The sequence below is a fragment of the Salvia miltiorrhiza genome, chromosome 7, assembly GCF_028751815.1.
Source record: "Salvia miltiorrhiza cultivar Shanhuang (shh) chromosome 7, IMPLAD_Smil_shh, whole genome shotgun sequence".
Taxonomy (NCBI): Eukaryota; Viridiplantae; Streptophyta; class Magnoliopsida; order Lamiales; family Lamiaceae; genus Salvia; species Salvia miltiorrhiza.
Window position 1 is genome coordinate 6,054,609 of NC_080393.1, and position 21,729 is coordinate 6,076,337.

Consider the following 21,729-nt stretch of genomic DNA (forward strand, 5'->3'; position numbering starts at 1 on the left):
AAAGAGAATATGAGATTAAAAAAAAAATGAAAACCACTCAATTGTGATAAACTTTTATTATTTCTTTTAAATGATAAATTGTCATCTAAAGTTTAAAGAGACTCATTCTAAAATACTGTATCCGTCCATAAAAAATTTGTCACAATTTTTTTTTTCAATCCAATCATGAAAAATTGTCATAATTTTCTTTCATCCATAAAAAATTTGACATAAGTTTCTTTTCGATCCATTTATGAAAAATTTGACACATTCATTTATAATAATAGTGTTAGAAGTAATTCATGTAATTACCACAGAATCTATGATGATAAACTGAAAAGAATTAAACCGGAATCACTAACCTGAAGCCATTATGAATTATGTATGAAGATTTGATCTTCCAGGAATACAATATATTCTTTTAGCGTATTTCTTTTGATGGGAAAAAAGAATACAGAACGGTACAGTTTCCCGGGGACCAGACCCCATATTTATAACTTCTCAAGTTATCCATATTTATTATTTGGTCCCTCAACAAATAATAAATACAATATTTAATATATACATAATATGATAGTATTTATTTACATTAATTATATATATATTTGTCCACTAATTGGATTAATTAAGAATTTAATCCAAAAAATAGCAGAGCACATACAACTCATTATATTTTTTATTTTTCTTGATAAACAACTCACCATATTATTAGTTTTCTATTTCCCCATTATTATATAACGGACCTTTAACTCTACCCACAAAATTATTAAATTTTCGTGTTATTTCTAATGTAGCATTTTTTTATTTATTTTTGGAGAGATTCTTAAAAAAAATATCGAGGAAGAAAATCAGAAGTACGGACCCACTGTGTAGCTGTAGTATTTTTACAAGTATACGGTTCGATTATTGTGAACGTACCTTCAGTCACCTCTATTTTTCTTGGACTGTTCCGAGATTTTTCTTAGCGTGTTTTTTGTGTTTGTTTTTTCATTTTCTAATATTTTTTCGGGTATATTTAAAGGCCTTCACTCCCCTTCTCTTCATTTTGATAATTACAGCAACGGTGCTTGCTCGTGCTTCGTTCAAAGGCTGGTGCGCCGCCTCCTCTCGTACCGGGTGCTTTTTCCGGTGATTTTTTCTGGATTCTGGTTTATGTGTGTCACTAAATCTTAGTAGTAGCAATAGCATCATGAAAATTGGTTTATGCGCCCGTCTAGATTCATCTCGGAATGTGTTGTCTTGATCCGATTTTAGTGGGTGTGTGCGTGAAATGATTAAAAGAAGTGGGTTGCTTTTGTTTCGTGTAGTGTATATTTATTTTCTTGTTTATTAGCATGTGCTTTAACTTCAATTGATCGTTTTTCATTCCCTTTTCTTTTGCAGGTATTCGTGTTTGAGTTGAGCGCAAGTAAAATTGGGGCTGTGCGTGCCCTTTTCCCTGATTCGAATCAATAAGAATTTGCAGAAAAATTGAAATGTTTTAAAAGGGTGGAAAAAGGATTGATTCTGCCTTTTCCCTCTCCATTTTTCATCCCACCTTTTTCTCGGTTCTTTGTTTATTTTCATTGAATTATGGTATTGAAAGTAGCTCCAGCGTCACTGCACTGGTCTCAGCCATCAGTTCCCCAATCGCCGCCGTCTTCCTCCCAGACATTGGCCTCCGCAATCTCCTCGCCGTCGTCGCGGCGACGGAGCTTCTCCAGCGGCGACGGATCCCTCTTCTGCCGCTTCGTGGAGAAGTCGGGCTTATTCCTGGGCGCAAATCCGCCCTCCAATCTCCACCGCTCTCGATCGTGCGGTAGCAACAAAAGATCTCGCGCTCGGACAATCCGAAAGGCCTTGTCCGCTAGCTTGGATTCATTCTCCGACGAAGAATTCTCGAAGCAGATTCAGGAATTGGCGCTCAGATTCCAGCTGAGTGAGGACGATGATGTTGATGCCAATACAAAAATGGATAAAACTTTCGAGACTAGATTGGATAATGCCGGTGCAGGTGAGGCGAAGTTCTCGGAGGGTTTAAGGCCGTTTGATTCCTTGGTTGTGCCCGATTTTCCCGACAGGGGCGAGATAATTCCGGCCAATATTGAGAGGAGAGCAAACAGCGTTGATATCCCATTGTCACTTAGGATGATCAAGAGGAAGAAGGAGCAGTGGCAGGGGGGGCTTGTGGGGGCAGGGGAATCAGCTTATTGCTCGATGAAGAAGGCGTTTTCGTCTATGGTGTTTATAATCCGAGAGCTCCATAGCTATACCTTGCAGATGAGGTCTTTTTTGTACTACGAGGATATGCAAGGGATTGTAGCCAATGTGCAGAGGGAAATGCACGCCTCGTTTGTATGGTTGTTTCAGAAAGTTTTCTCCGAAACCCCGACTTTGATGGTATATGTGATGATACTCCTAGCAAACTACAGCGTTTTCTCAATGTCGACTAATGCAGCCATAGCAGCTACACCACCGATGTATGGTGCTGCTGCAGCAGCCACCACGGAGGAGGTCTCCATGGTGGATGAGCAGGGCTTGTCCCGACAGAAGTTTGATGCATCCATTGTTAAGACACTGAAGTTGTCTTCCTCGACTGGGAAGGCATCTTCAGTTGGAGGGAGCAACGGTGGTGGTGGTGGGAAGTTCCGGTCTGTTGGTAGTGGTACTGATGGAGATGGGAGATTTGAGGAGTCGAATTATTATAGTAGCATTGCACCTGATAGCGTTTCCTCGTTTGTGAATCCGTCTAGGACTAGTGGGGAGGAGTCTGTCTCGAGGCAAGCTTCTGTGGAGGAGGAAGCAACCTTGTGGGATTCGATTGTGGAGGAGGCTGCCAAGATGCAGGCTGCACCGGGGGATGAGGTTTTGGATCAAGAAACGATGAAAGGATTTGTTTCTCCAGTTGATGCAAAGATTGAAGCGGATGATAGTTCGGATTATTTTAGAATGGAGTTGCTATACCAAACAGAATTGGCTCAAGAGCCCAACAATCCACTTTTGCTAGCAAATTATGCTCAGTTTCTCTACCTCGTGGTTAGGGATCTTGACAGGTATAAATCTCTTTTCAATCTTGTGTTTGGATTTTAGTTTCTTGTTTTCGACTATTTAGAATTGTTTGCAGCTGTGTGATGAATAATGTCTGATTAGATTTTGGTTTAGGATATTGTTGTTGGAGCCTTGCAATAATCTTGATCTTGTTCATGGCTGATTGAAGAATTTGGTTGTTGTGGCGTGTAAGTTGTGTGATCTTTGTTGGGGGAGTTGTTGTCCGAAATCGGGTTGAGATTCGTAGGGTGATAGCAAAATGTGTGGTACAGTTTGTGTGTTTCTTTTGAATGAAAAAGATTATATTAGTGAATGAACACAAAACATCTCATCTTAGAGTCAGAGCCCACCAAATGAAAATATCATCAAAACTTGGCATTTCATTTCTAGGCTGTACTTTGTTGTCTTGACTTAAGAGTTTGAAAAATCTAAGGGTAAGGCCATAGTCTTGATTCCGACAACCTAGACGCAGCCAAACGAGTGTGGTCACCCGTAGCCCATCCATAGCCGGCCCTCTGATAGGAACCTTACATTCTGCCAGTGATTCTGCAATAGTCCTAATCAATCATTGTGTAAACTATCAAGAATCTAGAAAATATGTTTGTAACATGTTTTTAACATTCTTCCATTGATTCTATGATTGCCCCTAATTCAATTCTTGTGTAAATGATAAAGAATCTTGAAACTATACCATTGATTCTATAATAGCTCTTATTCAATCATTTTGCAAATTAATAAGAATCTGGGAAGTATGTTGTGAAATGTTCTTACATAGCCAGTTTCGGGTTTGATCTAACTGAGTTTGGTTGAAATAGGGCGGAGGACTACTTCAAGAGAGCCACGAAGGTGGAGCCGAAGGATGCGGAGGCACTGAACAAATATGCCAACTTCCTGTGGGTGGTGAGGAACGATCTGTGGGCAGCCGAGGAGACCTACTTGGAAGCCATTGCTGCAGAGCCGAGCAACTCATACTACGCGGCTAACTACGCCCATTTCCTATGGAACACAGGCGGTGAGGACACTTGCTTCCCTCTGAGCTCGCCCGATGCAGAATCAGATGGTCTGTAAACTCTTCAATGGTGCCATCAAGAACAGGAGGCCGAGGCTCCCCATCGAATGGTCTTTGTTGATGATCAAACTCTTTGGAAAAGAAAAGGGAACATAAAAAAGAGGAAATAAATACTTCATCAGATGGTCTTTGTTGATGATCAAACTCTTTGGGGAAAAAAAATAGAACAAAAAAAAGAGAGGAAAGATATCAATCATTTATTATGATAAATATCCAGTGAGAGAGGTGAAGAGAGGTTTCCTTCTCCATGAGGTAGGTTGACTTTTCAATGGTTTCTATAAATAGTTAATAATATATATTGCTGTCATAGGTGGGCCTGGGGTAGGGTCCTTTTTTTTTTTTTTCTTTGTTTTGATTTTGGTGGGGTGCAAAGAGAGATGCTCTTTGTTTTTGATCTTGTACTCTACTTACACACATGCAATTGGCATAATTGTAATTAAACTCTTTTGTTAATAATTAAGTGCCATTTTTTCCTCTTTGAAAGTTAAATTTCTTTTCATGTGTTTAATAGTTGTGTTATGTTAGCTTGCATTTAATTTTACGTGTGATCCACATAAAAGGATGAATTTAAATAATCTAAATGTACAAAATAAATAAATATTATTATAATTATAATGAGTATACACAATAAAAATTTTATTTGATATAAAGATAAATAAAAACTGTATAATACACACTTAAATTACTAAACTGATCTTAAGAATGACAATAAGTGAAGCTATAATGTGATAGTAAATACTATTCCCTCCGTCCCGGTCCAATAGCCCCATTTTATTTGGACACAGAGATTAATAAACTTGTTTTTTGAGTGTAAAAGTGAGTAAAGATGTGTAAGACAACATTGTTTGTAGTGTAAAATCATTACCAAAAATAGAAATGTGACTATTAGAGTGGGATGTCCCGAAAATGAAAATGAGATTATTGGAGTGGAACGGAGGAAGTACTAGATAGATTTACATGTGATTGGCACTCTTAATGTAATGTAAGCTAGATTCAAATTAGGTCTTAGCCATGTTCTATTGGATTTATTGGGCAAACAACTTCTTATAATAGAATTCTAATCATACAATTGTGATAAGTTAGTTCTATCATTGGATCCAGAAAAGGTAATATTAAACACAAAAAATGATGTATCTTACTAACTTAGGCAGGGACATTAAATAAGATTGGACTTTCATGGTTATCATTAATAATTTCATTACTAAGACGATGGAGATTCAGACACATTAGCTCAAACAGCTGACCAATTTAAAAATGATAACTAATTAACTAGATCAAATATTGACTAGTTAAAGTTGTAACTAGAACATACTTTGAATAATTGGACATATTACAGTAGTTTCTCTATCATTTTATACCCGTGGCTCATTAAATATAATGCATATAATATATTATATTATACTATATATATTTAAAGTAGATGGTCGATAATGTTTTTTCGTTTTTCCTCGTGATGACTCGAACCCTTAACGTAATGGTTAAAAGAAAATCGTCTTACCAACTATTCTGCATTTCATCGTTGAAGTAGTTTGAAAGGCAAATTTTGTCAAGTTAGTTGCACGGAGCCAAAAATTAAAGAAACAATTAGAGAAAATAATGAGACAGTTTTAACCTAAGCGTTCATTATTTTGTATATGCATGTAGATCCATGTTAAATACTTACTATCAACCTATGATGGCATTGTTGTATATAAAGTTGAGTAGTTTTGAATGATAAAATACTAAATTCAAGTTGAGTTCCCAATTAATGAAAAAAAACAAGATCAACTAATTGACAAAGAGATGGTCCAACTTTTGACAGTCGTGCTCGTGCACATATTGACATTGCGAAATTGACAAATTTGCCACTAGTTTGTTATCTTTGTCAAAGAATTAAAAATGATGACTCTCACTTTGGGCCCAGATCTTGACATGAGATGAACGTTTACTGGACTTATTGGCCCATCAAGACGAAATTAAATTATATTTATGGACAGAAAATGTCGACAAAACAGCCCTAAAATTCTTTTGTTATAGTCTAAATTTAGACAAGTATAAGTCTTTCTCAATATTCTATACAATTTCAATTCCCCAAGTGCACACGCTAGTGCCACTGCCACAAACGAAAATCAAGGTTTTTCAAGAACGCTATTCACAATTTGAAAAATTTGTCATATTATATACCAACATTAATATTTTGAGGATTGTGCTCTATCGTATACCATATTTTAAAGGGTCATTAGCATTTAAATATATTAATTTTGAGAATAATTTGATTCAGCACATAAATTTTAATTGGAATAAAAAATACATAAATTTTAATGTTATACTCCCTCCGTCCCGCTCCAAACGTCTCATTTCTTTTGGGCACGGAGATGAAGAAATGTGTATAAAGTAGATAAAGTGAGTATAAAGTAGATAAAGTGGATTATTGGAAATTATTTAAATATTAAGTATAGAGAGAGAGTGTATTGCCAAAAAAGGAATGAGACATTTGAAGTGAGACAACCCAAAATAGAAAATGGGACATTTGGAGTGGGACGGAGGGAGTGCTATTAATTTTGCCACAAATACAATTTTCGCTCAAATTAAAGTTAATATGGTAAGTTGAAATATCGATGTGTACTCATCAGACGTTTTATCATATAAGATCTTTCTAAAAGATATCCTATAAGACATCTCTAAACCTGAAAATTCGTAGGATTTTTATAGAGTTCGAATTTTTAGAAATTGAATTTGTGGTAAAATTGCTACAATATTAAAATTCATGATTTTTTTTTTACTCATTTCAAAGTTTATGTGCAAAATCAAACTACTCCCAAAAGTTGTGTATTTAAATGCTAATAACTCAATTTTAAATTAATCAATAAGAACTAATTCAAGTGGTTAGTTGAAGCACCTAAAGACTTTTCTCTCCGAGAGGTCTTAGGTTACATCAATGTATTTGCAATTTAGTTTAATAGTGTGAACGTTAACTGATATTTAAAATAGGGGTAATTGCCCCTTAATGCATAAACTTTCACACAAATTTCTGGAATTGCACATCACTTTTAAATTCAGCCCCACAATACATAAACTTTGATATCTTTCTGTTTTTTCCCATGGCACCGGAAATCCCCAAATGTAGAGATGACATGGACGTCGGATTATCTACGTGGACTCGTCGGACGCCACGTGGAAATGAAAATTAAAAAACGACGTCGTTCCTAGTAATCTCCCAAAAATCAAGTCTGAAATTCCCTCTTCCCTTTAGAAGTTCAAGCCCTAATCTGAAGAAATTGAGAGTGTAGCGTCTGTCGTCTTCCCTGTCTTCTCTGAGTGCGAGCTTCTGAAATCGTCAACCATGGAGATTCAAGAACCAGATTCGCGAACTTGCGAGCCCTAATTGCTCCTCTGTGCTCCATCACCAAATTCGTCTTCCATGTCTCCATCACCAAATTCGCAAGCCCTAATTGCTCCTCTGTGCTCCATTCTATCTTGAAAAAGAAGACAAGGGGAATTGATTAACAACAGCTTCAGAAGACGATTTCAATGGACGAATTTCAGATTCCTGCTCCCTTCAAATCGAGCTACCTTCTACCTTCTACTTCGAAGATGAAGACCACGTTCGACGCTGAAAGACAGACGCTCAAATTCAGACGCTCTTTTGTATTCCCAATTTCGGCTCGCGACGCTCAAAGACTGACGCGATTCTAGAAGCTCGTGAATTTGGTGTCTTCTTCGAATTAGGGCTCTGCTCGAGTCCTTCAACTCTGGTTCGATTATGCCTGCGAGTTCGCGACAGGCGTGGCTCTTCACGGACGTAATTAGGGCGTCTTCACAGACGCGGCTCTCTCAAGCTCGCGACAGACGCAACGCTCTGGTTCGCAATGTGGTGAAGCTCGCGAATTTGGTTCTTGAATCTCCCTGGTCGAGGACTTCGAAAGGGAAAGGGAAGAGGGAATTTCAGACTTTTGTTTTTGGAGTCGAGGGAGAGAATTTCAGACTTCTAAAGGGAACGACGTCGTTTTTTAATTTTCATTTCCACGTGGCGTCCGGCGAGTCCACGTAGATAATCCGACGTCCACGTCATCTCTTCATTTGGGGATTTCCAGTGCCATGGAAAAAAACAGAAAGATATCAAAATTTATGTATTGTGGGGCTGAATTTAAAGGTGATGTGCAATTCCAAAAATTTATGAAAGTTTATGTATTTAGGGACAATTATCCCTTTAAAATATTTATCATTCATATTTTAAACGATCGTAAAACACACTCGGAGATAACAAACCCAAAAGGGTATTAATATGACAAAAAGTAAAGGTTTTTGTTTGCCTCTTTTTTATTTAGGTTCTGTAAACTATTCCTATAATATTTCTAACTTCGAAAAAAAAATGATTTTGGTTGTGGAGTGAAATCTCCAATAACTATTCAAGTTTTCAATCCAAATAAATTATTATTTATATGTAATAAAGAGCAAATCACTACTCTTTTTTAGTTATGGGCAAACCACATTAAAAATCTCGTGCACGACGAAACTATTTATAACATTCGAAAGATTTCCCTCATTAATGTTATGCACTGTAACAATATTGTCTGCATTTTATACTTTTAGATAATTGGAAATTTAATGTACCAAACTTTCCAACTTATTTTAAGGAAAACCTCTCTGCGTTGCGAAACTGCTTCTTTGTCTTCGTCTAGAAACTACATACTCTGTTCGAAGAAGGAAAAAATCAATTTTACATCTCAAATTCTTGATTGTTCTGTAAATGGAAACCCTAGGTTTTCGCTGTAACAATCCGCTTCTAGCTCCTCGTCGCACCACCACCGCCCCCGCCGCCGTTCCCTTAATAGCCACCTTCAGGACTCGTTGGGCCGTTAAATGCGGCATTTCACTTCCATCGTTGGGTCAGTTCAGTCTCTCTTCAATCATCTCAGTTCTGGCATTTTTTTTTCTAGAATGATTTGCTGCTCCTTATTCCATATTGTCTGCGTCGTGTGAATACAAGAGAGAAGGGACTCGAATTTCCGATTAATTGAGGTTATGTTTGTTGCTAATTGCTATTAAATTTAACAAAATAGATTGGAAAATGGAAGGAAGAACGTTTGGATTATTTTTATTCTTTCTTCAATATCATGAGTTTAATGAGCTTGTTGGCTGCAGTGGACCACTCTGTCAAGTTCAAGGAAGCTGCAAACGATGGGAATTTGATCCCTCTATACAGGCCCATATTTTCTGATCACTTGACTCCGGTGCTTGCATATAGGTGCTTGGTGAAGGAGGATGAGAGAGATGCCCCCAGTTTTCTTTTCGAATCCGTGGAGCCGGGTTTAAAAGCTTCCAATGTCGTAAGATATCATTTCATCGCATTTGCAGATTATTTTTCAAACGAAGCTCATTTGTATTGGTTAGAGAGTACAACATTCTGGAGATTTCATGGCTAGTGAACTTCAAATGGAATTGATTGCCTCTGTCATTGTTGTCATAGGTTTCATTAGGAACATAAATGAATTTGAGAACATTGATCTTTTAATTTAAAATAGGCCCCTTGCTTGCTCTAACTCATGGTGAATAAATTTTCCTAGGGGCGATATAGTGTTATTGGAGCTCAACCAACAATGGAAATTGTGGCGAAGGAGAACATGGTAACCATAGTCGATCATTTTAAGGGAGAGAGGATAGAGAAGTTTGTGGAGGATCCTATGAATGTTCCACGCACATATATGGAGAAGTGGAAACCCCAGCGAATTGATGAGCTACCCGAAGCATTTTGTGGTAATTTGTGAAAAAGTTGGGCACTGCAATTGTTAAGTTAAACCTAGTTGATAAAATTCATGATATTAACTCTAACTAAGACAAGATTATTACATTTAACCTAAGGTTCAGGGAAAGCAAATAGCTAGAATGTTAGATATTTAGCCAATGACTTCTTGATATCATATTTCCTGCATGTCACTATGACATTGGTGTTCTAGATTATTGACTGCAAGGAAAGATATTTATATTCTGTTCTGTTATAAACTATGATAAGTCTTTAACAATGTATTCTCTTCAAACAGGTGGTTGGGTTGGTTATTTCTCATACGACACAGTTCGTTATGTAGAAACCAAAAAGCTTCCTTTCACAAAAGCTCCTATGGATGACAGAAACCTTCCTGATGTTCACCTTGGCCTTTATGATGATGTAATTGTGTTTGATCATGTGGAAAAGGTTCATTCTTACTCCCTTGAAATGTTAATACACATGCAACCAAAAAAGAAGTCCAAAATTTAATAATTTTGAGTTTAGCTAGTTGTTTTACTGTGTCATGATGGACTGATCTGTTTTTTCATGTTATTGCATGTGTTTGATAGACTTTCTTGTTCAAACTCTCTGGCTTGGTTTAATGGTAAAACTACTAGCTCAGAGGCAACTTGTTTTTGCGTATAGTTCTCTCTGTGGTAAATCGTCCGTTTAGACAAATAATGTTCAAACTATTTGCATTAAATTTATATAAAAGTTTACTATCCCTATTATATTCAAAATAACTCATTTCATGTCCAGTTTTCTGTTGCAACTTGAAGTTTATTATCCTGTTTACTTAGTATTGGTACTTCTCTCCAGAAAGCATATGTGATACACTGGGTCAGGTTGGAACAGTATAAAAACGTTGAGGAGGCCTATGATGGTGGGATGAATAGATTAGAAGCTTTAGTTTCAAGAGTGCATGATATACAAACGTAAGCAATTCATTTTCCGATTTAAATTTTAAAGTTATATGACTAGTTTCTGTTGTTATAATTATCTTGTTCTGTTTGTTACTTGTAGTCCTAGGCTTGCTGCAGGTTCAATAAAGTTGCACACTAGCCTTTTTGGTCCCTCTTTGAGCAAGTCCACCATGACCGGTGAAGAATACCAGAATGCAGTAATAAAAGCTAAGGAGCATATCCTAGCAGGTGATATATTCCAAATTGTCCTCAGCCAGCGTTTTGAACGTCGAACTTTTGCAGATCCTTTTGAAGTGTATAGAGCATTAAGAATTGTCAATCCAAGTCCATATATGACATACTTACAAGTATGTCTACTGTTCTTTAAAACTTGCTCTTCTATGTCGATCTCTCTTTTTTTGTTTGTTTCTTACAATCTATAACCATGCCATGGTGATCAGGCAAGAGGCTGTATCCTGGTTGCTTCAAGTCCTGAAATTCTTACTCGAGTTAAGAAGGCAAGTAATATCTGCTGTTCGAATGTTACAGCTCTTTCTTAACTATCCTGCTAACACTTGATTTTTCACATATATTTCCCTCTCAGCCTCTAGTCCTTTTTTCAAAACTCTTGAGAGGCTTGTACTAAAAATGATATCAAAAAACTGTGTTCTTTTACATTCCAGTACTCTGTTTTTGTTCTCAAAAATTATTTTAGGTATCCACTAGGCCTTGAAATCTAATTTTGTATAAGTGTGCAAAGCTAGAATAAGTAAATGTTTTTCTTGGTGTAATAGTATTCTCTCTCATGCAGAATCATGCAGTTTCTGTTCTGGAAGACACTATTTCTACATTACTCTTTTTATATAGTGATTCTGTTTGGTTTTGCTGTTCTTTGAGAAGAAATACTAAATTTTTCTGAAATCAAATTGCTTCATATACATATATGTTTCTGTATGCGTGTACAGATATCAGTAATATGAAAAATTGATAAAATGCCATAAAAAATCAGCAAAATGAGCAAATATTTCATAAGCAGAATGTTGTCCATCCACATGTTGGATATCTTTTTGCACTGTTGTCTACTAAATTTTGTCAAGAGTTGATGAATGTTAATTGCCGATTAGCTTCACTTGTATAGAAACAACCAACAAGACTTTATATGCCTTTGGGAGGGGTCCCTTAGTAATATAATCCTTAAGGTGGGCTCATCAGTTACTCATGGACAGGAAACGATGTCAGGTGTAGTGTGTCTTTAAGATGAAAAGTTCAGTCTCTAATGTTTCACTAGAGTAACAAAGATTTAAAAGCCCAAAGGGCTATGATGCAGCACATTCTAAGTTGTAACCTGTCACATCTTATAGTCCATAGCTTCCCCAAGAACATTTTATACGCCTGAATTTTAATTGTTTGGTTATCGTCTTATGAGACTTTTTTTACATGATTCTGTTTCTTTTTCTGCTTATTTTTCTTCATAACAGGGTGTAGTCACTAACCGACCACTGGCTGGAACTATACGGAGAGGCAAGACAGTAAAGGAAGATTATATGCTACAAAATCAGCTTTTGCATGACGAAAAACAGTGTGCAGAACACATTATGCTTGTTGACTTGGGAAGGAATGATGTTGGAAAGGTTGATCTCATCTATGTCTACTATTATTGTTTGGTTTATTACTCTATACACGGATTGGGCATTGGGAAAATGCACTATTTGCAGTATATATTTGAAACTCTGTATACTATATTGCTTGAAAGGTTGTTCTCATAGGCGAGAGATATATTTTTAGAACATGTACCCACTTGTATGGTCTGATAAAAGATTTTCAATCAGATCATATTTCTTCTTGAGTAATGCATTTTCAAGGGTAGTTGGGAATGGACATTGAAAGAATACTAGTACAGCGGACTAATTATTTGATAAATCAAAGAATGGGAATGATTAATGAAGACACTCGTTTTCTGGTTCCAGATGTGCTTATTTTATTTCATTCTTGATTGTTTCTGGCATTGCAGGTGTCAAAACCTGGCTCCGTCAAGGTCAACAAACTGATGAACATTGAACGCTATTCCCATGTTATGCACATTAGTTCCACTGTATGTATTCTCTACTAGAGGTTATCCTTCCCATCGAATAGCTTCTTCATTAATTTATAAAAAGAAAAAGGAGAGTGCCTTGCAATATTCAACTTTACGTAAACAATAGCTTCTTCATTAATTTATGCTTGGAAGGTAGAAATAGTATTTAAAATGACCCAAACTGATGGTCTTGCATATTCATTTCTGAGATTCGGAGACATATTGTTGCTTTATATCCCAGTTTTCAGAAAATTAGCCACTTTTCCTCTGTGAAATAATATGTATTGCTACTGCTTTTTCGTCTTTTCTTCTATTGATTCATATTGATTTTGAAGGTTACTGGTGAGCTGCTACCTAATTTGACCAGCTGGGATGCTCTCCGTGCAGCATTGCCCGTTGGAACAGTCAGTGGAGCCCCTAAGGTTGTACATACGATTTTCTTCTACCAACACCTCTTCCCTCTCTCTCTCATGTGGCTACTGACGATTTTCCAGCTCTTTAATATCTGTGCGTCAATTGGATTAACTTATATTATACTGCTCATAGTTCATAACGGCTGTCTGTCTAGTAGATTCATTAGATTGGAGGCACTTTCAAATTTTCATCCAATAAAGAACCATATCATTTTCTCTACTTACACAGTTTAGTAACTTCTGATGTGTAGGTGAAAGCTATGGAATTGATTGATGAACTTGAAGTGACAAGACGGGGGCCTTACAGTGGTGGTTTCGGTGGCATTTCTTTCTCTGGAGATATGGATATCGCATTAGCTCTGAGAACCATCGTATTCCCGACCAACATGCGGTATGACACTATGTACTCGTACAAGGACAGTGCAAAGCGTCGGGATTGGGTCGCCTATCTCCAAGCCGGGGCTGGCATCGTTGCAGACAGTGATCCTGCCGATGAGCAGAGGGAGTGTGAAAACAAGGCCGCCGCTCTTGCTCGTGCCATCGATCTTGCCGAGTCATCATTCGTCGAAAAGTAACGATCTTCGCTTCCCCTGTCTATCCCCATAATCCCAGAGGAAATTTTGGCAAACCTAGTTGTAGAAAGAAATGTTCATTTCACTATAGGGCTTGGGATGGTTTCTGTTTTTGTATTTTATACTTCAAGTTTGTAGATGGAGAAGATAGCTTGGGATGGTTTCTTGCTCCAAATTTGTTGATTAATGATATAGGGAAATTGCTTTTAGCTGTTTCTTTGTCGTTGCATTTTGCAAATCTTGTGTTTATGTTGCTTATTTGCTTGCAGTATGCTTTTTATTTATTGAGTCAAAATATGATAAAGAGTGAGCAAAATTCACTCTACTCCGGATTTTGACGCGACTTACGTTAGCCCGTATCTTTTTCTTCTCCCAGATCAGGTCAAATAATGAGTTTCAATTCGCTTAAGTGTCACGTTTGATTAGTGTAAAGCTTCCATTTAATTTCTTAATCAGTGCCCACAATTACCCATCCTTGGCAGATAAAAAAACCACTAGTATCTTTTTATGTAATTCAAATGCTATTTGTTGAAATTATATAAAGATTATTCGAACTTATAATTTTCACATGATTTTTTTTAACCATTACACCTTGTTTAAATTTTTACATTTTGTTTGATACTACCAGTCTACCACTAAAACTGACATCTTTTTTTTTTTAATTATTATATAGAGGAAGGTTAGGTTACCAATATACATCTTTTTTTTTAATTATGAAGCTTGAATAATATATTAGTAAGATATCGGATTAAAGCTGTCACTGAACTAATTCATAAGATTAAACGATTGTAATTTATATTAATTTAATGAGAAGTCTACATATTAGCACATGGTGTAGACTGTAGTGTTCTACTATATATTAAGACAACAAAATACGAGGCAAATCTTATCTTAAAAAACAACTAAATTATCCACATCCACCCAACAGCGATATAGTGGCACCTGTCTTAAGAAAAATGAGGGAATATTTGAGCAGACAAAACAATAGCAGAATTTGGCACCTATGTACTTTCTCTATTTTGCCTTCTGATCAACTTTGTTGCGTTCCTCGTCTTCTTCCCGTGCAATAATATCAACATCATAAAATACTATGCAAACCACAGATATCAATATATTCGTTTCTTATTTCAAAAAGGGTATTCCAAAACCTTGTTTCTTGAATTAGTGCTATTTTATTCAGGTTTCCCTTTTTTTTTTATCACGTTCTGTTTCAGTAATAAGAATCATCAAGTCCCATCTCTCTCTCTCTCTCTAAATTTTGATTCTGGTGTGATCTCAGGTTTCCAGATTGGGTTTTCTTTGACTTCAAGAGGTAGATAATGCCAGTTACTAAGGTTTATATTGTGTAAGTACAAGACAAAATCATGTTTATCTTGATCTTGTTAAGGATGGTAAAAAATAAATGAATGTTTGATGTCGATCATTTAATTTCAATGATGGATAAAGAGTTTTAATTAACTCTTATATTTTAGGTATTACTCTCTGTATGGACATGTTGAGACCATGGCAAGAGAAATACAGAGGGGTGCTAATTCGGTTCCTGATGTTGAAGCTACGCTTTGGAGGGTTATTTTCTTGATTTCTCTTCTTTAATTTGGAGCTTAAATTGTTAGAAAATGATTCTAGAATTTGGTTCTGTTTGTGGGATTTCAATTGATGACGAATATTAAGTATATTTGATTCTTGATTCTAATTGCTTTTTCTCGAAATCCCAAAGTTCTTTGCACTGTTTGATCATGGATTGTGCAAATATGCAGCATATTTTTATGGTGGTTTGGTTAGTTGATTGCTGACTGTTATTAGCGATATCAATATTCTTGATGTAATCTTTTCATCATTCTAGAAGTTCCTAGTGAGTAGAGAGAGTGAATCCATCAGTTTTTGTAGGTTGAACAAAAAGCTCTGATCTTGGGAGTTTACTAAGCTTAATAGGATTGATTAGATTAATCTAATGTTAACTTAGAGGGAGTGATTGATTTTGAACTTGTTGGATCATCTAATCACCTCAAATACTCAATCATATGTGTTATCTTGGAGTTAATTAGGTGCCGGAAACGCTGCCTAGCAAGGTTTTAGAGAAGATGAAAGCTCCAGCACAAGCAGATGATGTGCCTGAGATTAGGCCTCAGCAGCTGGTGGAGGCTGATGGTTTCCTCTTCGGTTTCCCTTCTCGTTTCGGGGTAATGGCGGCGCAGTGCAAAGCCTTTTTCGATGCCACCAGCGACATATGGGCGTCCCAACTTCTGGCTGGGAAGCCGGCCGGGATCTTCTGGAGCACGGGTTTCCATGGAGGCGGCCAGGAACTTACCGCGTAAATTAAATTCTCTCTACTTATTTCATTTCACCATGTTTTGATGCTTGATGGCTGAATGTCACAAACTGTGGATTCTAATACACATTAACAAAATCATCTGAATTTTGTAGTTTGATGCTTCATTGATCTAGTAACATTACTAATTATTGATCACTGAGATAAACTAGTTATAAGTTAGATGTGAAAATCTTGCTGTTGGGAAACTGAAGCCTATAACATATTGGTAGAAGCTGCAGCCATTCCCTTGAAAAACTACCTTGTGTCATCTATCAATCTATAGAATCATGCAGCCTCTAAGTAGACTAAAGCTAGGATGAATGTTGATCATTTTGTTTTTGAGAAGCTATGATGATGAACAATCAAAATGCAGATTGACAGCCATAACACAACTGGCACATCACGGCATGTTGTTCGTACCCCCCGGCTACACATTCGGTGGTGGGATGTTCGAGATGGAGCAAGTGCGCGGTGGGTCTCCCTACGGTGCAGGGACTTATGCAGCGGACGGGTCACGCCAGCCTACGGAGCTCGAGCTTCAGCAAGCCTTTCATCAAGGTTGGTACGTTGCTCAAATCACCAGAAAGCTCAACACCTGAACAAGCTTGAAAACCTTGCTTGCCTCTCACAATCTTATAGTAATCTGTTTTTGGTGCCTCATCAATAAGGTATTTTTACGGATCCGAGTGGTCTACTTCATGTATTGAATTCTTACCAAGTAAGATCTTGTTTGGCTCATTATTAATAACCATTAATTAAGTTTAATTACGAAAGAGAAGTCAGACTGCAAAATGGTTGAACAAATGCTACCCACACAATCGTTTTCCACAATTAAATGTATATTAATGAATGATGTCAATTAGCCGTTGATCATAAATTAGAACTGGCGATTACAATTATTGCAACAATTAAGGAAAACTACATTTTTCGTTGAATGCAACAACTATAGTATAACTCTAACTTACGCCTTCTCGTATGAACCGATGCATGAGTTAAAATATACTTCTATGCTTCACTAGAATAAGTTTGTTTTTTTATTTTGGGAGATTAATAAGGTGGACCACACAATTTTTCTCCTCAAAAGTAAGTTTCTTAATTTAAGTGTTCAAAAGAATTGAATATATTCTAACGGGACGGAGGAAGTATTTTATAATTTTAAAAAAATTAGATATACATTAATTATTCATTTTCAAATTTATATTAAAATAATACATATTCTAATTCAAAAATATTTGTTCTTAAAATTAAAGAGTTCTAAAACAAACGAATATAATTGTATTTTTTTGAAGCAATAATTATATTCTTTTTAGTTGCATTAATAATTAATCATATAGTAGAAAAAGAATACGTAAATAAAAACATAAAAATTGATATCTAATAAAAATATAAAAATTTAAATAAAACTAATATTGTAAAGGAATGTAAACAAAAAATAATCGTAATTTTTTTTTTGAGGAATTAAAAAGAGAGGTGAGAGAAAAAAGTTTATTGTGAAAGTTTTCATATAAATTTTAAATCGACCGTAATACAATATTTTTAGCATCTTTTAAAGAAATTATTGTTTGAGTGTTTTTCATTCTACGTATCGATATTCTTCGCCCTTGCAGTAGTAATCGACATTCAATCCTCGAATCTCCTCGCCACCTAAAACATGTCACTTCATTAATGCAGTTTATAGTAATGCTGTTAATATTACGTTACTACAAACACTTTGTATAAATGAAACACACACCAATTATGATTACTAACGCCAAAATAAAAACTTAACTCAAACTACTAAGTTTTATGATTAATTAATCAAAAAATAAATCTCAAAAAGGCAATAAAATTCAATATCGAAAGCAACTACCAAACCAGAAAAATAAAATCGATTTAAGTCAAACAAGTTTCAAGCAACTGTAATAGATGTAAAAATCTTCCTCTTTAATTTCCCTATATATTCGCATATTCTTCACTAAAATCCTCCACCGCAAAAATGGGGTTTCTCCGGTTACTCCACCTCCGCGCCGCCGCCGTCTTCCTCACCTACCTCCTCCTCTCCGCCTCCGTCCCTCTCTCATCCCCCAAAAAAACCAAGCACAAAATCAACGGCCCCATCAAAACCTTCGTAGTAGTGGTGATGGAAAACCGCTCCTTCGACCACATGCTCGGCTGGCTCAGGAGAACCCGGCCCGACATCGACGGGCTCACCGGCTCCGAATCTAACCGGGTCAACGCATCCGACCCGAGCTCCCCGTCCGTCGCCGTGACCGATGGTGCCGTCTTCGTCGAATCGGATCCCGGCCACTCGATCCAGGCGATCCGGGAGCAGATATTCGGGCGCAACGACACGTCGGCGAAGCCGGCCCCCATGGATGGGTTCGTGCAGCAGGCCGAGAGCATGGGGGTGGCGGGGATGGCCGCCACCGTCATGAGCGGCTTCAAACCGGAGCTCGTCCCGGTCTACACCGAGCTCGCGAACCAGTTCGCGGTGATGGACCGGTGGTTCGCATCCGTCCCCGCCTCGACGCAGCCGAACCGGTTCTACGTCCACTCCGCTACCTCCCACGGCGCCTCCAGCAACGTCCGGAAGGATCTCATCCGTGGCTTCCCGCAGAAGACCATTTTCGACTCCTTGGACGAGAATGACCTCGATTTCGGGATATATTACCAGAATATCCCCGCCACTCTGTTTTTCAAGTCTCTGCGGAAATTGAAGAACATAGTGAAGTTCCATAGCTACGCTTTGAAATTCAAGCTCGATGCTCTGTTGGGGAAGCTGCCGAACTACGTGGTGATCGAGCAGCGCTACTTTGACTTGTCGCTCTTCCCGGCCAACGACGATCACCCCTCGCACGACGTGGCGGAGGGGCAGAGGTTTGTGAAGGAGGTGTACGAGACGCTGCGGAAGAGCCCGCAGTGGGAGGAGATGGCCATCTTGATCACCTATGATGAACATGGAGGATTCTATGATCACGTGCCCACGCCTGTTGATGGAGTCCCCAATCCGGATGGGATCATTGGACCCGACCCATATTACTTCCAGTTTAATAGGCTTGGTGTGCGCGTTCCTACCTTGTTGATTTCGCCGTGGATCGACAAAGGCTCCGGTATGGCGTTGTGAATTTGAATTTGATGGACTAACTGTCCTTTTTTGATGAATGTTCGTATGGATTATATGCTATAAACACGTCTGTATCAATTGTGAAGTCCATCTTGGTGAAATTGCTCTGTTTTGAACCTTGGTTGATTAGACAAAAACACTTTGAAAATACATGTTTGTCTTGTCCAGCAGTTGAACGAGAAATAGAATACTGTCAAAATTTATCACAGGTGGAAAGATGAAGAACCATTTTTAAAAAAAGATGCTTTTAATTTTGTCCAAGTTTGCTTATGATATGATTTTTTGGGTGTGTTAGATGAATGAACCTTCATGAAAAGAATGATAAGTTACCTTTTTTTGGGGGTAATTTTGAGTCTTGAGTGTGCATGTTCTTGATAATATGCAGAATTAATTCATATCTGAACTGAGCAAATTCTTATTTAAGTGGTGTTGTAGCCTCTATTTCTGTTTGAACATTGCCTGATGGCGTAGTCTCGATTATGTTGCAGTGATTCATGAGCCGAGTGGCCCGACCCCAACTTCACAATATGAGCACTCGTCGATACCTGCTACCGTGAAGAAACTTTTCAATCTTAAGAACTCGAACTTTTTGACTAAACGGGATGCGTGGGCTGGAACTTTTGAGAAGTACTTTTACATGCGTGATACTCCTCGCAACGACTGTCCAGGTGCACCCTTATCTCATCGTCTTCTTCGATTAGCCTATTATAATCAAGATAAGCCTCTATGTATTTCAACTATGCTTTGTGGTTTCTGAAAAGCTTCTAGGATTAGATTGGGTACGTACGATTGGTTATATGTGTTGTTTGCGGTTAATTTTAACACCGAATATAGTAGAGAATAGAGCAAGTTTCGATGATGACACCGTTTGAAGGCTTCAGCGATTAAGTTCCCTATTGAAAGCTATAACAAGAAAATAAACCAACTAAAATGATGATTCTTGCCTTGCCACTAGTATTATTGATTCATAAGTTTTAGTTTTCTGGTTATTGTCAATATGTGATATTGAGAAAAACCATTTTATTAAAGCACCTGGTTCCCATAGTAACGAAGCGTGTTATCTCGACTCAATCACTGCATCTGTGCTTCAACTTCGAACGACATGAAGTCAGAAATCCGATCACAAAAGAAAGAAGGAAATGTAGTATGGTAGTAGTTAGAGGCATTGCATTTTGGCTCTGATTTAGGTATAACCATGTTATAGAAACCGGCCTGCAGTATTTATACGACGGCATCTGCTTAAAATCGAACTTCTACTTGCCTACATCTGATCTACATTGTGTTGATCTTGTTCTGGTCCACCATTTTATCATGGTTGTGATTCAATCTTGAAATTTCTATCATTCTGTAGAGAAACTCCCAGAAGTGATGGTGGCACTGAGGCCAAGGGGGCCAAAGGAAGACGAGAAACTCTCGGAATTCCAAATCGAGCTGATTCAGCTTGCATCACAGCTCAATGGCGACTACATGCTCAATTCGTATCCCGACATAGGAAGAGAAATGAACGTGGAAACGGGTAACAGGTACGCTGAGGATGCAGTCAGGAGGTTCTTGGAAGCTGGGAGGGCTGCTCTAAGAGCTGGTGCGAACGATTCGGCTCTCGTCACCATGAGGCCCTCTCTAACCAGTAGAACTGCAGAAGCACAATCCAAAAGCCGCCATGAATCCTTGTGATTGTTTAGGTATTCCCCTTTTTCTGTGTTGTAGATTTAGAAATATATGAAGTGGAATGGAGATGTTCATGGATCCTTCTTGTATATATAAGTTTAGGATGAGGGATGAGAATGTGCTTGTAACAGATATATAGTGCTTCATTGTTATACCTATATATTTGATTTGAAGTATAAATCCCACTTGAATAAATTGTGTCGTCTGTTACATAAATTTCGTTGGCCTATGATTAATATGTTTATGGAATGCGTAATAGAATGAAATATTAATTTATATTTTTATCTTATTAATTGAATAATTATTTTATATGACTAAATTTTCATATAGTTGAATAAAGTGTACGTAAACATATGAAGTATACACAAATTCTTATGTTTAATCAATGCCACCTTTTTACGACAACATTTTATCTTGGGATATTTATCGTAAAATACACGAATTTTCAATAAATTCAGATTTTTCTCATAACTTTTAAAATTACGAAAAAAATACGCCATCTTTCTTTTCTTTTTTTTTTTCCTGATTTTTCCCATGGGTATGAAATACCCCAAATAGAAGTTGATTTTAGGACTTTTGACTTAGATTCGTTGATACCTACGCATCGGCTTTATTATGTCACCTTTATTATCCGTCAAACTTAAGTATCAAAAAATTTAAATCAAAAGTCCTAAAATCAGATTCTATTTAGGGGTATTTCATATTCTTGGGAAAAATCATAAAGAAATCAAAAGGTGATGTATTTTTTTTCTTCTAATTTTAAAGATTATCAGAAAAATCAGAATTTGCTGAAAGTTAAAGTATTTTACAACAAATATTCCTTTTCTCTTATGTTATATGTCACTCAATAAAATTTCAATATCGA

At 37.1% G+C, this 21,729-nt stretch overlaps 4 protein-coding genes across 8 annotated transcripts; all 4 read left to right on the forward strand.

The window, feature by feature from the left end:
- Window positions 1-892: 892 nt before the first annotated feature.
- LOC130992022 (uncharacterized) lies at window positions 893-4,558 on the forward strand. 3 transcript variants are annotated; one of them, XM_057916480.1, is made up of 3 exons: window positions 893-1,071; window positions 1,363-3,011; window positions 3,822-4,558. In XM_057916480.1, the coding sequence occupies exons 2-3, from the start codon at window positions 1,552-1,554 to the stop codon at window positions 4,072-4,074; spliced, it is 1,713 nt and encodes a 570-aa protein (XP_057772463.1). In that variant the 5' UTR covers window positions 893-1,071; window positions 1,363-1,551; the 3' UTR covers window positions 4,075-4,558. The 3 variants fall into 3 exon arrangements, with proteins under 3 accessions (XP_057772463.1, XP_057772461.1, XP_057772462.1); XM_057916478.1 differs by having other exon boundaries at window positions 915-1,107; XM_057916479.1 differs by having other exon boundaries at window positions 966-1,095.
- A 4,004-nt stretch (window positions 4,559-8,562) lies between these two features.
- LOC130992024 (anthranilate synthase alpha subunit 2, chloroplastic-like) lies at window positions 8,563-13,991 on the forward strand. Of its 2 annotated transcripts, XM_057916481.1 has the most exons (11): window positions 8,563-8,943; window positions 9,200-9,384; window positions 9,622-9,811; window positions 10,096-10,247; window positions 10,641-10,756; window positions 10,845-11,091; window positions 11,185-11,241; window positions 12,202-12,354; window positions 12,735-12,815; window positions 13,133-13,219; window positions 13,462-13,991. In XM_057916481.1, exons 1-11 carry the CDS (start codon window positions 8,805-8,807, stop codon window positions 13,783-13,785), a joined length of 1,731 nt encoding a protein of 576 aa, XP_057772464.1. In that variant the 5' UTR covers window positions 8,563-8,804; the 3' UTR covers window positions 13,786-13,991. The 2 variants fall into 2 exon arrangements, with proteins under 2 accessions (XP_057772464.1, XP_057772465.1); XM_057916482.1 differs by lacking the exon at window positions 8,563-8,943 and having other exon boundaries at window positions 9,633-9,811.
- An 854-nt stretch (window positions 13,992-14,845) lies between these two features.
- LOC130992026 (probable NAD(P)H dehydrogenase (quinone) FQR1-like 3) lies at window positions 14,846-16,866 on the forward strand. Of its 2 annotated transcripts, none has more exons than XM_057916485.1 (5): window positions 14,846-14,918; window positions 15,062-15,127; window positions 15,255-15,348; window positions 15,828-16,093; window positions 16,467-16,866. In XM_057916485.1, exons 2-5 carry the CDS (start codon window positions 15,102-15,104, stop codon window positions 16,690-16,692), a joined length of 612 nt encoding a protein of 203 aa, XP_057772468.1. In that variant the 5' UTR covers window positions 14,846-14,918; window positions 15,062-15,101; the 3' UTR covers window positions 16,693-16,866. The 2 variants fall into 2 exon arrangements, with proteins under 2 accessions (XP_057772468.1, XP_057772467.1); XM_057916484.1 differs by having other exon boundaries at window positions 14,890-14,962.
- Window positions 16,867-17,016: 150 nt separating this feature from the next.
- LOC130992025 (non-specific phospholipase C1) lies at window positions 17,017-21,059 on the forward strand. Its single transcript, XM_057916483.1, has 3 exons — window positions 17,017-19,182; window positions 19,685-19,864; window positions 20,548-21,059. Exons 1-3 carry the CDS (start codon window positions 18,069-18,071, stop codon window positions 20,868-20,870), a joined length of 1,617 nt encoding a protein of 538 aa, XP_057772466.1. The 5' UTR covers window positions 17,017-18,068; the 3' UTR covers window positions 20,871-21,059.
- The last annotated feature ends 670 nt before the right edge of the window (window positions 21,060-21,729 follow it).

What these genes read in the sequence shown, in the direction of transcription:
- LOC130992022 (XM_057916480.1), top strand. Translation starts at nt 1,552, where the DNA reads ATGGTATTGAAAGTAGCTCCAGCGTCACTGCACTGGTCTCAGCCATCA. An exon ending in GTGGTTAGGGATCTTGACAG is followed by an intron (nt 3,012 to 3,821) that starts GTATAAATCTCT and finishes TGGTTGAAATAG; the next exon opens with GGCGGAGGACTACTTCAAGA.
- LOC130992024 (XM_057916481.1), top strand. Translation starts at nt 8,805, where the DNA reads ATGGAAACCCTAGGTTTTCGCTGTAACAATCCGCTTCTAGCTCCTCGT. An exon ending in GAAGGAATGATGTTGGAAAG is followed by an intron (nt 12,355 to 12,734) that starts GTTGATCTCATC and finishes CTGGCATTGCAG; the next exon opens with GTGTCAAAACCTGGCTCCGT. An exon ending in CAGTCAGTGGAGCCCCTAAG is followed by an intron (nt 13,220 to 13,461) that starts GTTGTACATACG and finishes TCTGATGTGTAG; the next exon opens with GTGAAAGCTATGGAATTGAT.
- LOC130992026 (XM_057916485.1), top strand. Translation starts at nt 15,102, where the DNA reads ATGCCAGTTACTAAGGTTTATATTGT. An exon ending in TTGAAGCTACGCTTTGGAGG is followed by an intron (nt 15,349 to 15,827) that starts GTTATTTTCTTG and finishes GGAGTTAATTAG; the next exon opens with GTGCCGGAAACGCTGCCTAG. An exon ending in GGCGGCCAGGAACTTACCGC is followed by an intron (nt 16,094 to 16,466) that starts GTAAATTAAATT and finishes ATCAAAATGCAG; the next exon opens with ATTGACAGCCATAACACAAC.
- LOC130992025 (XM_057916483.1), top strand. Translation starts at nt 18,069, where the DNA reads ATGGGGTTTCTCCGGTTACTCCACCTCCGCGCCGCCGCCGTCTTCCTC. An exon ending in GTGGATCGACAAAGGCTCCG is followed by an intron (nt 19,183 to 19,684) that starts GTATGGCGTTGT and finishes ATTATGTTGCAG; the next exon opens with TGATTCATGAGCCGAGTGGC. An exon ending in TCCTCGCAACGACTGTCCAG is followed by an intron (nt 19,865 to 20,547) that starts GTGCACCCTTAT and finishes ATCATTCTGTAG; the next exon opens with AGAAACTCCCAGAAGTGATG.